Source organism: Notamacropus eugenii, chromosome 6 (genome assembly GCF_028372415.1).
Source record: "Notamacropus eugenii isolate mMacEug1 chromosome 6, mMacEug1.pri_v2, whole genome shotgun sequence".
NCBI lineage: Eukaryota > Metazoa > Chordata > Mammalia > Diprotodontia > Macropodidae > Notamacropus > Notamacropus eugenii.
The window spans coordinates 38410104-38427473 of NC_092877.1; the positions used below are offsets into that span (position 1 = coordinate 38410104).

General features: G+C 42.4%; 1 protein-coding gene across 3 annotated transcripts in view; it reads left to right on the forward strand.

Moving 5' to 3' along the window:
- INSC (INSC spindle orientation adaptor protein) overlaps positions 1-17370 on the forward strand; it is a 161413-nt gene that overhangs the window by 116669 nt on the left and 27374 nt on the right. For all 3 annotated transcript variants that reach the window (XM_072619554.1, XM_072619553.1, XM_072619555.1), the window contains 2 exons: positions 12352-12523; positions 15885-16063. In XM_072619554.1, coding sequence (XP_072475655.1) covers positions 12352-12523; positions 15885-16063 — 351 coding nt within the window. The remainder of the gene's footprint in view (positions 1-12351; positions 12524-15884; positions 16064-17370) is intronic.

Below are 17370 nucleotides of genomic sequence, written 5' to 3' on the forward strand. Positions count from 1 at the left end.
TGAGTTGAAGGCAGTTTTATTCTGGCAACCTTTCCTCCTCCCTTTGGGACCTTCCTAGTGGAAGAGGGGTTCAAAAATGAAAGATATTTTGAAAAGAAGGGAAAGGGAATTCACACATGCTCTGCTATTCCCTGGTGGTGCACGGTATAGGGATTTATTGGGAGCTTGAATAAAGCCCCCAGGGTATGGGTTTGGGGGAAAGCTTTTCCATTTTCTTAGTTTCTCACTCTTTTTTAGTCCTTTTCACATAAGCATGAAGGAAGCAGAGTAGTAGCTAGCAGTTTTGGTGTTTGGGCCAAGCAGCACAAAAAAATAAATGAACTCTGAAATTAACCTTTTAATATAAATTAAGTTGAAGAGGGAGGAGATGCCCATCAATCAGCAAGGATTTATTAAGCACCTACTATACATCACACACACACACACACACACACACACACACACACACACACACACACACACACACACACACAGCTAGGCACAGGGGATACAAAGACAAATATGAAACAATTCCTGCCCATAAGTGGCTTACATTCTATTAGGGGAGTCAACAGTAAATAATTGTATTAGGATACTTGCAATGAATGCCCATTTTGCTGCACAAGTATGTGTAATATATAGAGAATAGGCAGGGAGCCTGAAATTTTATTGATATAGGGAATGTCCTGATGAGGAAATTCCCAGTTCCAATGCAGATATTTTAAGTTGTAGATACCTTTTAAGATAAGAGTGGTGATCTTATCTGCAATTTATAGTCTTGGATAATCCTGGAGTCCACAGTCCCTTAAAGAGTCCATTGATAGATTTCAGGAGGATCAGTGAACTTGGAGCAAAAATTACATTTCTAATTTCAATATAATTGGTTATCTTTGAAATATTAAGTGTCTTATTCATTTAGGAGCATTATTTGAGAAGGGGTCCATATGCTTTGTCAGACAAGCTGAAGGGTCCATGCGTATACCCTTATCTTAGATCAGTAGTTTCAAACTCAAATAGAAACGGGTCCTTGATGCTGTACGTTGACTTAGGAAATCCCAAATTAACATTGTCTGTCATATTGAATTTTTATTTACTTTGTTAGATATTTCCTAATTACATTTTGATCTGGTTCTATATTTAGGAGTTTTGATGCTCACTTGAAGCCAGGGGACTGAGGGTTTGGTACTTCTATTCTAAAACAATGAAAGATTAAGTGACTTGTTCAGGAGTACACAGCCAGTATGTGTCAGAATCAAGACATGAACCTAAGTCTTTTTGGCTTCAAGGCCAGCCCTTCCCACCAGGTCATTCTGTCTCCTTAAATAAACTAGGATATTTTTAGAGGTGGTGGTTGTGGAATAAGCCTCTACCATTTGGGGTGTGAAGGTCAGGAAACGTGACTGAGGTGAGCTTTAAAAGAAACTACGGACTTCGAAAGGCAAATATGGGGAGGGAGTGCATTCCAGGCATGGGGGAATTATTTAGCAAAAGCATGGAGACAGGAGATGGGAGTGTCTTGGGTGAGGAAAGGCAATAAAGCCTGACTAGACCGTAGAGTGTAGATTGAAGAGTACAGATGCTGTTAGCACCCCTTAAAATTCAGCATCCTGGAACAAAATCCCCATTACCCCACCCTGGTTGTGGCTCTGGGTCCTTTGCCTGGATGCAGTCTAACCTGTGGACAGAAGACAAAATGAAGTTTTTTACGGGGTGCCCCTGTGTGTGATGCAACAGTGACCTCCAGTGGGGCATTTAGTAAACTCCAAGAACAACTACCTACAGCAAACCAGAGGTATAATGAAAACTCAGATGGGAAGAACCTCAGAGAACAGAGTCTGAGAACCTCCTTCCCCATTTTACAGAGGGAGAGACTGAGATCAACCAAAACAGAAATGAATTCTCCATGATCTCAAAGAGATGGCAACCAGTATTCAAACCCAGGTTTCCTAAAGGCTCTTGTCAGTACACTCACTGTCTAGAAAGTGGTTCTGATGTGATGGGTGAATATGAGTGGACAGAGAGCACTGAACCTGGCATCAGAAGAACTAGTAGTTCTGGGTTCAAATTTTAACTAGCTGTGTGAGTATGGGCAAATTGGTTATTGGAGAAGATAATCTCTGAGATATCTTTTAAGTTCCAATTCCTATAATCCTCTGATCTGTAAAATGGGCATAGGAACTAAAGAAAAGGATTTGTAAATGACAAATTGCTATAAAACTTACAGCGGAGATGATGCTGAAGCAATCAATGAACATTTGTCAAACACCTGTCGTATGTCAAGGTGCTATGCCAAGTGCTGGGGACTCAAAGTCTCAAGCGAGAATGTAGAAACTTACCTTCTAACTGGGGAAGACAAGAGGTACACACACTGTGAAAGTATACGTAGTATATCTTAAAGGTGATTTGGGAAGGGGGGACACTTGCAACCAAGGGCGGTTGTGAAGATTCTCCAAAATTATAATACGGAATGCTGCATGCTAAGCACACACGAGAAGTTCATGACATGTATGATGGTCTAGTGCTGAGGGGAGAAGATATTACTGATGCATGTGGAGAGAGGGGTTGATTAGAAAAGACGTCCTGGAGGTGGTGGCCTTGGAGCAAAACCTTATAGAATATTTAGGATCCCAATTCAATTCAACAAACATTTATTAAGCACTTACTACGTACCAAGCTCAATGTTAGGTGCTGGGGATTCAAAGACAAAAATGATAAGGTCCTTACACTTAAAGTGTTTACATTCTCTCTGGAGGAGATACAACTTTTTCACAGAAAACTATCATATGAGGAAAATGAAGGATTGGGGACTGAAGAGAATATTTCAGGCTCTGGGAACAGCTAAAACACCTGAAGTTTGATGAGTGTCACAGGATAGCAGAATTTGAGATTTAAGAGAGACTTCATGGCTGCTCTCCCCCATAAGATACCCAACAAATGGTTATCCGGCTTCTACTCAGAGACATCCGCAGAGGAGCAACGCTCCCCTTGGGAGGGCCATTCACTGAACTTTGGGTAGCTCTAATTTTGGGAAGGTTTTCCTGATATCAGGTTGGAATTTTCCTTTTTGTGACTTCCTCCCAATGCTCCGTGTTCCCAAGTCCCATTTCCTCTTCCAGAAGCCCTTCCAGCATCTGAAGGCAGCTGTCATGTGCCCCCCAAGTCTCCTCTAGTCTACACAGCCCCAGGTCCTTCACCTGATCCTCATGTGATGTGGACTCAAGGTCCTTGACCATCCTGGCTGCCCTCCAGCTTAGCGATGTTCTATTGAAGCTGTCTTGTTTATAACAACACAGGGCTCCAAGTGCATTCCAATGAGGGTGGGATGCTCACCTCCTTACTCTTGCCAGCTATTCCCCTTCTAATGCAGCCTGGTAGCTCTCATTGGCTTCTCCATTACACTGATGACTCATTTTGGGCTTGTTGTTCACTAAGCCCCCCCCAATCTTTTTTTCTGAACAACTTCTGTGTAATCAGGTTACCCTCATTTTACACATATGAAATTGAGTTTTTGTGCCTGGATACAAGACTTAGGCATAAGTTCCTGCTGGATTTTGCCTTATTAGATTTGGCGCAATGCTCCAGACTGTCAAAATCCTTTTGGATTCTGCCTTTGTCATTCAGGTGGTGCCAGGCCTGGAGACAGGAAGACTCATCTTTCTGAGTTCAAATCTGTCCTCAGCCACTTAGTAGCTGGGTGACCCTAGCTAACTTTTGCCTCAGTAACCTTATCTGCAAAATGAGCTGGAGAAGGAAATGGCAAACCACTCCAGTGTCTTTGCCAAGAAAACCCCAAATGGGGTCATGAAGAGTTGGACATGACTGAAACAACTCAACAAGAGTAGTGGTTCCTCTTCTTCCTTCCACACCTATGGGTATCTTCCAAGACTCAAGCCTCCAAGGCACTATAGCATGGTGAGGAAGATGCAAGACTCGGGGTCAAGAAGACCTAGGTTAGGACATCAAAGACACTTCTTTTCTCCTGCTCATAAAAATCTTGATCTAGAAAAAAACATTCACAATTGTTCAAAAATGTAAATGGAAAGAATAACAAATTAGCACGAATGCTGCAAAATTATGTAGAACAAGCTGGGCCTAAAAGAAGAGACATGAGAAGACATCCCAGCCCCATCCCTTGGTAGACAAGGGAGTTCCACAAGCATTGTATATTACATATATTTTCAGATTTTTTCAATGTATTGATCAGATATGCTGACTTTTCCTTCCTTCCTTCCTTTCTTCCTTCCTTCCTTCCTTCCTTCCTTCCTTCCTTCCTTCCTTCCTTCCTTCCTTCCTTCCTTCCTTCCTTCCTTCCTTTTTCTTTCTTTTTAATACTATTTGTTATATGCAATAGCTCTATTGAAAGGGAAGATGAAGGGATTCCAGGGAATACTATGGTGATGTAAAAAATAAAAATAAAAGAGTTGAAAAAAAAACTTGTTTAAAAAAATGTGGGTCAAGATTGAGTCTCTGATAGCCCTGAAGTACTATAGACCTCTTTCTGGAATGACTTCTTCAATATTTTCAGGATCTGTAATTTCATTTGGGTATTCCCTTCATGGATGAAGATTGTAATCCCTCTATAACAGGGGTTCTTAACCTGGGGGACATGAAATTGGCTTTAAAAAATATACATTTTGACAGTTGTTTTTCAATATAATTAATTTCCTTTGTAATCCTATGCATTTTATATATTGAAAAACAGTATTCTGAGAAGGGTGCTCCAGATTGCCAAAGGGGTTTTTGACTTTTTGTTTAGTTGTTTCAATCCTGTCCAACTCTTTGTGACCCCATTTAGGGTTTTCTTAGCAAAGATACTAGAGTGTTTTGCCATTTCCTTCTCCAGCTCATTTTACAAATGAGGAAACTGAGGCGAACAGGGTTAAGTGACTTGCCTAGGGTAACACAGCTAATAAGTATCTGAGGTCAGATTTACACTCAGGGGTTCATGATACAAAGAGATTAAGAGCCTTGCTCTGTGCTTCAGTAGATGATCTTTATAAAAAATATTACAGCTGAAAAACTCATTTGCTTCTCAACCAGGTGAAGCCAGCAAGTTAAGGTAAACAAGGCAAAGCATTTATTAACCACCTACTATATGCTAGGCACTGTGCCAAAAGCTAGAATACACAGAAAGACAAAAAAAACCAAACAAACCAGTCTCCGTTCTTAAGGAAGTCACAGTCTAACCCAGTGATAAAATTCCTTGAACTTAGCTGGGATAGTCTAACTTTCTAGGCTGGCATTGGTCCATTAATTAATGATCTTTGGATATGGCCATTTGATTAATGGAGAAAACTTAAAGAGTAGGGAATAGGCAAACTTATGTTCTTTCTCACTTTATGTCCGAGGATACATTAGGAGATTTTTATCAAATGGTCTATGGAATTCTCTCTGACTGTATAATGGATTCAACATGACGTGTACTTCATGAACTCTTGCTTCTTTCTAATGACTCTGTCTTTTTAAAATCTTAATCTGTTCAAGAATTTTTCCTATCTTCCCATTTTTAGTGAAGAGAATCCTAACATTCTGTGTCAGATCTATCCGTTATTTTTTTGCTGGTCATACAGTTCTATCTGCCTCCCCTGCTCCCCACGACCACCCCATCCCCTGACCTAGAACCCTTTCCACCCATTGTTCTCCATCCTATACTATGGTAAACATCAATATTCACATTTACCTATACAAGGAGGCTCTTTTCCTCAATAACAAGACACATACATAATATACATGAGTTTGGAGTGGGTGTTGGTCTCTTCCAGATGCCAAGCTGATCTCAGTCATTTTACCTGGAGACCTGTGATGCTCCACTCTGTCAGACAATGAGGCACATGAAAAGCCCATTTCTTTAAGTGGTCCTCTCCCTGTGGCGGCATCTAGTCACCAGTGATAATGAGACCACTGTAATTACATAGCAGTCCTCCCTTCTCTGTGCCCCCAACCCACTCACACAGGCAGAAGTCACCCAACAAGCTGGAGAGGCCAGACTGGCTTTCATTAAATAGGATTAGGTTTTGTAAGTAGGGCTCTGGACTCCTTAGATATTTACATAAAAGCCAAAGCTTGATGCTTTTTTCAATGATCAATGGGAGGTTATTGTTGGTAAATCTGACAAAGGGTTTATGACATATCTTTGTCTTCCTCATAGATGTATGTGGCCGTCTCTGGTCTACAGAGAGTGGTTCTCTGTGCCCACAGAGCTTTTTTTGTGCCTATTATCTACATGACCTCTTTGCTTTTGCTGCTCAGTAAGGGTAACAATCAAGCTTGCTCATACCCTGTCTCCCCACCCCTCTCCAAGCAGCCAAAGGCAGGGCAGTGGTCCAGGTCCCCTCTCACGGAAAGAGCTAATCTTGTAAGTGCTTTGAGCAGCAATTTCTTTAGGCACATGGAAGGGCTTTTTAGTAGATTATCTTCCTGTCATCTTTAAATTTATTGCTGAGGAGGGGGAGCCTGCTGATGGCACACTGCTAATGCCTGCCTCTCCAAGATGGGGCCAGAGCCAGGCAAGGGCAGTCAGTGGGGGCTGTTTCTCATGTCACACTGTGTCATCAGGGGCTGTGTGGAACATTTCTTGGCTCACCCAAACCCTTCACACACTCCTTCCCCCCTTCTTCTGTTCCACTTCCTTCCCTTCCCTCTCCTCCTTTCTTCTTTTTCTTCTTCCTCCTCTTCCTCCTTTCTTCTTCTTCTACTTCTCTTCCTCCTCCTTTTCCTGCTCTTCTTCCTCCTCCTCCTCCTCTTCTTCTTCTTCTTCTTCTTCTTCTTCTTCTTCTTCTTCTTCTTCTTCTTCTTCTTCTTCTTCTCTTTCTCCTTCTCTTTCCCCTCCTCCTCTTCCTCCTCCTTCTCTTTGTGATTCTGGGTCAGTTATTTGTCCAACATGGATGTTTGCATGTTGTCTCCCCCAATAGAATGTGAGTTCCTTGAAGGCAGGGACTATCTTATGTCTCTTAGCAAGTGCCTGGCACATGATAGGTATTTAATAAATGTTCATTGCTGACTGACTGATTGCCCTCCTTGGGCCTCAGTGTCCTTATCTGAAAATGAGAATGGTGGATTAGAAATCTTTGATATTTCTCGGGTTCATCTTTTCCTCTATAAACTCCTTGAGAGTAGAGATTGTTTAATTCTTTGCATTGGTCCTGGCATGTAGTTGGTACTTAATAGCTACTTGTTGACTGATTGTTTAGCATCCGTCCTTTTTCTTTCTCTTCTTTCTACCTGTCATTCTATTTTGCTCTCTCTCTCCCAGGCTAGTAGATAGAACTTCTGGAATAGTAGCAGAACATTCTGTGTACATCTTGACTTTCCACATCACGGTTCTGATATGTTGTAGTCTGGCATAAGAAGTTAAATGGGAATTTGTAGGGAGTTTTGCAGAAGCCACAGATGACACATGAAGACCAGAAGACAACATAGAGCCTATGACCAAATATTTAAACCAAATTTCACAATAAGGTACTGTAAGAACCCCATAAAAGAAAAATAAAAAAAAAATCAGACGTGTTCTCTGGTATGAAGGGAGGGTCAAAAATTTTACACAAATTTTCCAGATTATGAGGCACCAACCCCTTAATCCTTTTGATGGGGAAGAGATAACTGTTATAATTGAGTGATGTCACATAGAATTGAGGTTAGAAATGGGACAGAACCTTGTAGATCAGTCGCTGGCCTTTGCTGCCCTTTCACACAAAAGGTTGAGGTTGCTCCAGTTGTCTGAAGTTGGGTCCAATGACAGAAGTCTCAAGAAACTGTCCAGGCTCTGGAGAGTGGGTGGATACTTTGGGCTATGAATGGATAGTGCTGAGTCTGAATTTTTAAAGTTGGCAGGGAACCCTGTGAACCTGTTCTTGGCTGTTACAAAGTGTTCCTATAAATAGTTCTGTATATATGTATCTATCTCATTTTATAAATGAGGGAAATCAGACTCAGATATATTGTCACGATCTTAGCTTTACGCAAGTGTGGTAAAAAATACAAAAAAAAAAAAACCACTGAATTTTTAGACAAAAGAATATCCAGACTTGGGAAGAAACATATTACATGTCCTGGGTTCAACTCTTACCTTAGGCACTTATTACACATGTGACATTGGGTAAATCATTTAATCTTTCTGGGCCTTAATTTTCCTCATCTTAAAATGGGGACATTGGACAAAATGGAGGTTCCTTTCAGTTCTATAGTAGCCTTTGACCCTCTAACTTCCTTATTTTTTATGAATTATAGTCACTTTCCTCCTAAATGCCCCAGGCTCACAACCTTGGAGTTATCTGTCACTCTTTCCTCTTCTCTTTCTCATTACTCCCTCCTCCCATCTGCACTCCAACTAAGTGACTAGAGCCCTGGGCCTGGAATCAGGAAGACCTTAATTCAGATCCAGCCTTAGACATTTACTAGCTGTTTGACCCTGGGCAAGTCCTTTAACTTCTGTCTACCCCAGTTTCCTCAGCTGTAAAATGAGGGATCATAATAGCACCTTTCTTATAGGGTTATTCTGAGGATCGAATGAGATCATATTTGTAAAGGACTTACTTAGCACATATAGGTGCTTAATAAAATGCTTCCTTGCTTCCTTTTCCCCCTCCCCTCTTCCATTCACTTGGTTGCCAAGTCTTGTCAATTCTCTCTTCACTCTTTCTTTTCAGTCTTTCACTTCTTCTATCCTTATCTCTTACCTGGACCACTGCACCAGCCACTACCTCTGCTTCTTGACTCTAGGCTCTCCCATTTTATTCCTCATGCCCCTGCCCATCTAATTTTCTTAAAGTGCAATCTGACCATGTCACTCCCTGCCTTAGAATCTCTCCATTTCTCCTGTCATCTACTAAGCAAGGTCCACAGTCCTTTCATTGGCATTGAAGGTCTTCCCCAATTGGGTTCCCATCAACCTTTTGCTCCCAGTCCCCCTTTATACATCCTCTGCCTCACTAAGACCAGATAATTTATTGTTCCTTGAATGTTGACTCTCCTGCTAGAATTCAAGGTTCTTTTGAGTGGATATTGTTTCGTTTGTTGTTTCTAAATCTTATCTCCTGAATCTCTAGACCTCAGTTTCTTCATCTGTAAAATGAGAGGTTTGGATCTGAAGACTTCTAGGACCCCTCCAAGCTCTAAATCTATCATTTTATGACATTTTGGGGCTTTAGTTTCCTCAGGGGATTGGATGTGATGACCTCTAGGGTCTCTTCCAACTCTATTATCTCTGTCCTCCAACTTTATTATGACTTCTCTGGGCCCCAGTTTCCTTATTTGAGGGAACTGGACTACATGACCTCTGAGATACCGTTCTGGCTCTAAGCCTATGAATCTGAGCAGGTGGAACTTGGCGGGAGGGAGCAAGAATGGCCCATTTGAGAAGGCTTGAAAAGCTCTCAACCGTTTGCTTCCTGTTGCTGGGCACAGACTATCTCTTTGTCCCTCTATTTGAGACCTGAGCAAATTAGAGGCCACCTATGTGATACAGCCATCAGTGCTGAGAGTGTGTTCATACTCTGTCAGGGACCCAGCAGGGCATCCATATTCTTTCTCAAAGAAGCCATCCACATGATTCATGCCAGACAGAGTCCTTTGGCCTCCCCAGGGTCTGATGGCTTTGCCTGTCTCTCTAATTCCCTCATTGTCAAACACTTCACCAAACAACGGAATTTATATCCATCCTGAACCATTAATGGAGCTAACGTGAAATCCTACTCTAATAAATTACTGAGTGGGAGCTTTTAAAGAGCCACTTGAGGATGAGTGGCAGGAAATGAAGATGGGGAGGGGCTAGCATGGAATGTCAGGGTCAGATGGGACCAGCATTCAGCTCCCCATCAATGTTCACCTGGCTCCCACATTGGAATGGGCAGAAGATAACTAATAAAGCAGGAAAAAAAAAAGACCCTGTGGAAAAGGGTCAGCACATCTGTGAGCAGAGAATTTAAAGCCAGAGGGAAACTTAAAGATCCTCTGAGCACCCCTCACATTTGCATGTGAGTAAAGTAAAGACTCACCCAAGATCGTACAGGTAGTGTCAGAAATTCTCTGACTCTAAGGTCAATGCTCTTTTCCTTGAATGATATTGGTCTTATAATATCACACTCATGTGGGCAAGGGATGATTTTGAGGTGGGAATGGAGACCAAACTGACCAGCCAGGTCAGTTTGGGAAAGGTTTCCTTCAACCCCAGATTTACTGGAGGGAGAAGGCAGCCCCTCTGTCCATGCTTCCCGCTATACCTTGTGTGATTGCTGGGGTTCCTTAGCTGGCCTCTCTCCCTTTTCTCTATTGAAAATAAATCTGGGAATAGATGGAAAAAACCAACAATACTTCTTTATGATCTGAAACTTTTGTATTTTCAGATTTGATTATGAGCTACTGAAAAGAGACTTTTGAAAATGCTTTTCTTTGAATTCTCAGTCCTTAGCACAGTATCTGTCTCATAGTAGGCACTCAGTAAGTGTTTGTTGAGTACTGACTGATTGACGGATCACAAATTCATTGGATTGAGATCTGGAAGGGAACGTTAGGTACCGCTAATTCTCCCACTGTTTGCTAAGTGAGAAGTTGGATTAGATATCATCCTAAGATTATGGGGTCATAGAATCAAAGCAGGAAGTGACCTTAGAGACCATTGAGGTCAACTTGCTCCTTTTACAGAGAAGAAAACTATCCCTGAGAGGTGAAGTGATTTGTCCAAAGTCATGCAGAGACTAAGTGGGAGAGCACTTTAAACCCAGGTCCTCTGATTCCGAATTCATCACCCTTGCCATCATACCTAGTGCCTGGTAACATCTAATACCTTTCTAAGTCCTATGATCTAATCCAACTTACTCATTTTAGAGGAAGAAGTTGATTCTTAGAGAAGGGGAGGGGTTTCTTCAAGGTCATGTTGGATTAGGAACACCGGGGTGGGGAGCCCACTGCAGCTTTGACTTCCTCTCTACCCACAAGGGTTGCCTTTTAGAGGAATCAAAACATTTGATAAAGGGGTTGGGGCACCCTTGATTCCTATAGTATCTCAGGATTTATAGCTGAGAGAGAACTTACATGGCATTTATTCTACCCTTACCCCCAATTTTACACAGTAGAGGAAATATAGAGGGAAGATGGATTTTTTACCAAGCTCATGTCTTGCTTAGAAATGTCAGAGCCAAGATTTGAATCCCAGGTGACGTGGTCAGACCTATGATTTAGGCAGGTTGTTTTATTAGCTGTGTGGAGGATTGATTAGGGATTGAAAGGGGGAAAGACTGGAGGCAAGGATACTGACTAGGAGGTTATTGCAATAGTCCAGATGTTGATGATCTAGATTGGTAGTAATTAGCAAGAGGGCAGAGAAGAAGGTAGATGCAGGAAACATTGTGGAGATGGACTTAATAAGACTTGCCTTTGAGGGATTGGGGGAAAGAGAGAGAAAAGTTAAGTATAAACTTTAAGTTATGAACCCAGGTAACTGAAAGATTTGGGTCCTCAATACACAGAGATAAGTCTGGAAACAGCAGAGTTAGTGGGGAAAATAAGTTCTGTTTTGGAATCTTGAGTTTTTTGATGCCAGGGGCATATCTAAGTGGAAATGTCCAGCAGACAGGTATAAATAATGAAGGCCAGGAGAGGGATTATGTATATTTATAAGCGATCTACATGCAGATGATAATTGAACACATAAAGTGGATAAAGTTAATGAGAGAATAGAGATTATAGAGAGAAGAGGGTTTAGGGCAAAGCTGTGTGTGTGTGTGTGTGTGTGTGTGTGTGTGTGTGTGTGTGTGTGACTGCTGCTTAGGGAGCAGCAGATGAATGATGAACTAGCAAAGGAACGTAAGAAGGAGCAGTCAGATGGATAAGTGGAGAATCAGGAAATTAGATCATCGTGGAATCCAAGGAAGAAGAAAATATCCAAGAAGAAGAGATATTCAGGGATGTCAGAAACTTCAGAGAGGTCAAGGAGGACAAGGATTGAATAAAGACCATGGGATTGTGGGTAACCTTGGAGTTAGCAGTTTCAGTTACGTGATGAGGTTGCAAGCCATATCCCAAGGAACTCTCAGAAAGATAGGGTGACTGCACAAGGTGCCTTTATAATTCCCATCCTTAATAGTTAATTCCTTAATAATATTATACATAATAAATTATTATTATTTATTATTACATAATTCCTTAGTAATAAAATTCCTTAATAATTCCAGTCCAGATTCAGGACTGGAACTCAGGTCTTCTGACTCAAAAGTCAGTGCCGTGTTTGGGGTGGGGCTGATGCCTCTGTTGAAGGTACACATTCTGTCTTGTCACATTGCTTCCGATGGGGGCGAGGGGTAGGGAGAGGAAGGTAAGGAGAGTATCATAGTCTAAGACCAAGTTTCGCAGTGGGGCTAAATCTTCTATCATCTTCAGGTGGACGGCATTCTGTGCTTGGCTGACATCTTGACCGACAGTAGCCACTCAGAAGCCACCCGAGCAGAGGCTGCTGCTGTGGTCGCCCAGATCACCTCTCCACACCTGCCTGTGACCCAGCATCTCAGCAGCTTCCTGGAGAGCATGGAGGAGATCGTGACAGCCCTCATCAGTGAGTGACTGTGGGTAGACATTAGGGAGGATCAGTAGGAATAGGTTCCAGACGAGCCTCAGGACTGGTCTTATGGAAAGTCATGTGTAGAAGGCCAACCATGTAGGATTATTTAAGAGGCACTAGGAAGGCCCTGGTGATTCCAAACATCTCTTACAGTCTGTCATTCCACTGGTAGATAGTTGTCTGTTGTGGTCTCAAAGCCTATTTATTGTCAAGATTCCAACTTCATAATAATAGAATATAGATTGTCAGAGTCAGAAGGGACTTTAAACTGTCTTATTCAAACTGAGTGCTAAGGAGGGATGGGACTTGACTAAGGTCATACAGGAAGTTGGTGACAAAGTTATGATTAAAGCCTGTTTCTCGACTTTACTAGAGAGGACTCGAAGGTCCTAGAAGTAGAAGAACCTTGGAGCTGTCTAGCCAAACCCCTCATTTTGCAGATGAGGAAACCAAGACCCTGAGAGGGGAAACATCTTAGGAATAACCATAAGACCATAGGTTTGGGACTAGAAGGGACCTTAGAGGCCATCAAATCTAAATCTCTCATTTTATATATAAGGAAACTGAGGCCCAGAAAAGTGAAGTCAGTCTAGGAATGAATGAATGACTGGATGTATAGATGGAGTATTTAGTAGGTACTATGTACGAAGCACTCTACTAACCTCCAGGGACATAAATAGCAAAGAAAGATAGGCCTTGTCCTCAAGGATCTTACCTTTTAAAGAGGAAGTAAACACATATGGAAGGTTTCCCCTTCAATTCAGATGGTTTTTAGGATGCATTGACAAAGCAAATGGTAATGCCTCAGATATGACCAATGAATAAGTGCCAGATCCAGGATTCAAACCCCACACCCTCTGATTCTAAATCCAGGACTCCCCTTTCTCTTTCCTAGGATGTCTGTCTTATATAAGGTTAGGATTCCACTTCCTTGGGAATCTCTGGGCAATCTCTACTTCGTCAGGCCACCTGTCCCCAGCTCTCTTCCCTCTGGCCTCCAAAAAAATGGACATATGAGGTGTATGTATACATACATATACAAGACCATGTAATAGGTGGAAAGCAGGCCTGGAAGTCAGGGAGACCTCAGTTCAGTTCTACTTAGGACACATCCTGACTGTGTAACTCTATGTAAAGGCACTAACCTCTCTGGGGTCTCGTCAGTTCTCTAAGACCTTAAATTGTCAGGTGCCAATGGTGCCAAGTGACTTTTCCTCATCTGAGAATTCTCTGTATCAATAAAATTATAGGTCCAGTTTGTATCTCAATATGTGTATATAAATATATATATATGTATATGTATACATATAATTTATATGTGTATATCATAATTTTAGAGAATTTTGAGATATCCCTTCAGAAACTGGGAGTCACTGAACTAGGACTTGGAATTTTATGGACTTGAGGAAACTGGGAAGGATTAAGATTAATATAAGTGATTCCTTTTGCTGGAGGCTATGGCACTCATAGACCAGGCCTGGGTGGGAATAAAGGGAAGTCTTCCTAGTTTGTTCAAAGTTAAAAAAATGCTTGGGTCAAGACATCGAGCTATTTGTCTACTTCTTCCTCTGTCACCCGTTCCCTATGTCTCCCTCCCCTAGTCCCCAGGGTCTGTCCAGCCCTGACTTCTTAACAGAAACTTCCCTGGGAGAACAGCACTGTGAATTCTACTCCAGGAGACAGGCTATTTCTTGGGGGAGTTGGGCATCAGGTAGAAGGGGAAGAACTAAAAAAAGTCAGGAGAAGATGGGTTATATAACTTCTTTCCCTTCCTTCCTTCCTTCCTTCCTTCCTTCCTTCCTTCCTTCCTTCCTTCCTTCCTTCCTTCCTTCCTTCCTTCCTTCCTTTCTTCCTTCCTTCCTTCCTCCTTCCTTCCCTCCTTCCTTCCCTCTTTCCTTCCTTCTTTCTCTCTCTCTTTCTCTCTTACTTTCTCTCTTTCTGTACTTCTTCTATAACATTTATAAGTGAGTCATCAGATTGCTCTATTTAATCTTCTTAACACACAGTGAGATTAAATGGCTGGATGACTCAGACCATAGTTAGAATAAATGAGGGCCAAAATTAAAAGGCACTTAGATGGTTGGGTTAATAATTGCTGCGTCGGCAGCAGCCAGGTTGTCAGGGGACTGGGGATGGATTTGCCGACTATGAAGTGTTGTCGTAGAGTGTGGGGATGGATGCATATCTCTCCCTCTCCTCATGCCAGATAGAATTGTCTGAGCCCTTGATTTCTCTGGGCAGTGGAGCAGGATGACCACTAACTCAGGGAAAGTTCACTCAGCTCTGTACTCTTGTGTCAAGGTAACTCAGAGAATGTCAGGGCTGGAAGAGCTCTTAGAAACCATCTGAATCAAATCCTTCCTTTACAAATGGGGAAACTGCATCACACAGAGGGTGGGGGAAAACCTGTTCATGGTCATCTAGGTAGCACCATTTAGCACCATAATTCAGGTCTTGGGCAAGCTAGGTGGTGCAATGGATAGCGCACTGGTCTTGGAGTCAGGAGGACCTGAGTTCAAATCTGAGCTCAGACACTTACTAGATATGGGACACTGGGCAAGTCACTTAACCTCAAGTACCTCTGAAAACAAACAAACAAAAGAATTCAGGTCTCTTTTCTCTGTACTACAATGTCCAGAATACTCCCACCACCATGGTGAACCTGAGTGCAGTGGGGCAGGGAGGAGAGTGGGGACTGACCCTTAGAAGAAAAGTTAAAAACCATGGAGGAGAAGAGGCTTTAAGGTTCTAACCATGTTGGGGAGTTTAGGGACACCAAGGCACAGAGGATAGCTCCTTCCCTGTTCAATTGCTTCTATTTCAGCATGCTCATTTATTATTATGACCCCACATTTCCAGGTGAGCTAAACCCAAGGAGTCCCTAGAACATTGTGGTTAAATTGGAGTCATTTCAGCACAGTCAAAAGACGATCTGGAGCCAGGGGATGCATAGATATTGAAGATGTATGCAAAGCACTGTCCGAAAACATGGTAAACAGAGTAGCAGGTATAAGATACTAGCAACAGGGAGACCTTGGAAGAAAGGCAACTCCTGCCTCAGCCAGGAAATCTCATATATGCTATGGCATGAGCCAATCTGGGTGCTCAGTACCTGTGGGTGACAGCAGGTCATTCATGTGAATGAAACTAGATGGAGGGAGGTACACCAGTGAGAAGGGTAGACGGGACCCCTCAAGTCCTGGGCACAGGACTCTCTGGCCATGTGCTACTTCTCTTTGAGTTTTGGGGTCCTGTAAGTACTTCCTCCCATATCACTAGAGGGACTTTTTGGGAGTCAGGCTGCAGGGGGTGATGCTGTCTCCCTCTTCTAATCCAGCTCTATCTCTACCCCCAGAACTGTGCCAAGAGGCCTCATCTGGTGAAGTCTTCCTATTGGCTTCAGCCGCCCTTGCCAACATCACTTTCTTTGACACTATGGCCTGTGAGATGCTTCTGCAGCTGAACGCCATGCGCATCCTCCTAGAAGCCTGTGCTGATAAGCAGAGAGTGGACACTCCCTACACCCGGGACCAGGTGAGCATGTCTACAGAAAGAAGTTTTCCTTGGTTAGTGAGGAAGTGGGAGAAGAAATTGGAAATAATCTTAATGGGTCAAGAAGGACTTCCTGAATATGATTAGGGGTTGGAGCTCCATAGCCTGTCCTATGGCTCTGGGGATCAGCTGGTGATCTTATCAATTCAACAACAACATACAATGATCATGTAAAGGGTTCATGACGCTGGAAGAATTGGGCTATTGTTTGGGGTGGGAAAAGAAGCATATCCAAATTAGTCCTCATTCCCAAGAAGTTTAAAGTCTGGTTGGGGAGAGTATATCTATTGTCCATCCATCCATCCATCTATCCATCCATTCTTTCTTTCTTTCTTTCTTTCTTTCTTTCTTTCTTTCTTTCTTTCTTTCTTTCTTTCTTTCTTTCTTTCTTTCTTTCTTTCTTTCTCCTTCCTTCCTTCCTTCCTTCTTTTCTTCCTTCCTTCCTTCCTTCCTTTCTTCCTTCCTTTCTTCCTTCCTTCCTTCCTTCCTTCCTTCCTTCCTTCTTCCTTCCTTCTTTTCTTCCTTCCTTCCTTCCTTCCTTTCTTCCTTCCTTCCTTCCTTCCTTTCTTCCTTCCTTCCTTCCTTCCTTCCTTCCTTCCTTCCTTCCTTCCTTCCTTCCTTCCTTCCTTTCTTTCTTTCTTTTCTTTCTTTCTTTCTTTCTTCTTTCTTTCTTTCTTTCTCCTTCCTTCCTTCCTTCCTTCCTTCCTTCCTTCCTTCCTTCCTTCTTTTTCTTCCTTCTTCCTTCCTTCCTTCCTTCCTTCCTTCCTTCCTTCCTTCCTTCCTTCCTTTCTTTCTTTCTTTCTTTCTTTCTTTCTTTCTTTCTTTCTTTCTTTCTTTCTTTCTTTCTTTCTTTCTCCTTCCTTCCTTCCTTCCTTCCTTCTTTTCTTCCTTCCTTCCTTCCTTCTTTTCTTCCTTCCTTCCTTCCTTCCTTTCTTCCTTCCTTTCTTCCTTCCTTTCTTCCTTCCTTCCTTCCTTCCTTCCTTCCTTCCTTCCTTCCTTCCTTCCTTCCTTCCTTCCTTCCTCTCTTTCTTTCCTTCCTTCCTTCCTTCCTTCCTTCCTTCCTTCCTTCCTTCCTTCCTTCCTTCTTCCTTCCTTCCTTCTTTCTTTCTTTCTTTCTTTCTTTCTTTCTTTCTTTCTTTCTTTCTTTCTTTCATCTTCCCACCTATCTCTCTATCTCTCTCTATCTCCACATCCATCTGTCTGTCTATCTATGTATCTATCTACATATTCTTGACTGCCTATCAGGGCTAGTCCCCAGCAAAGTAATTAAGTAGACTCCCCTACAACCT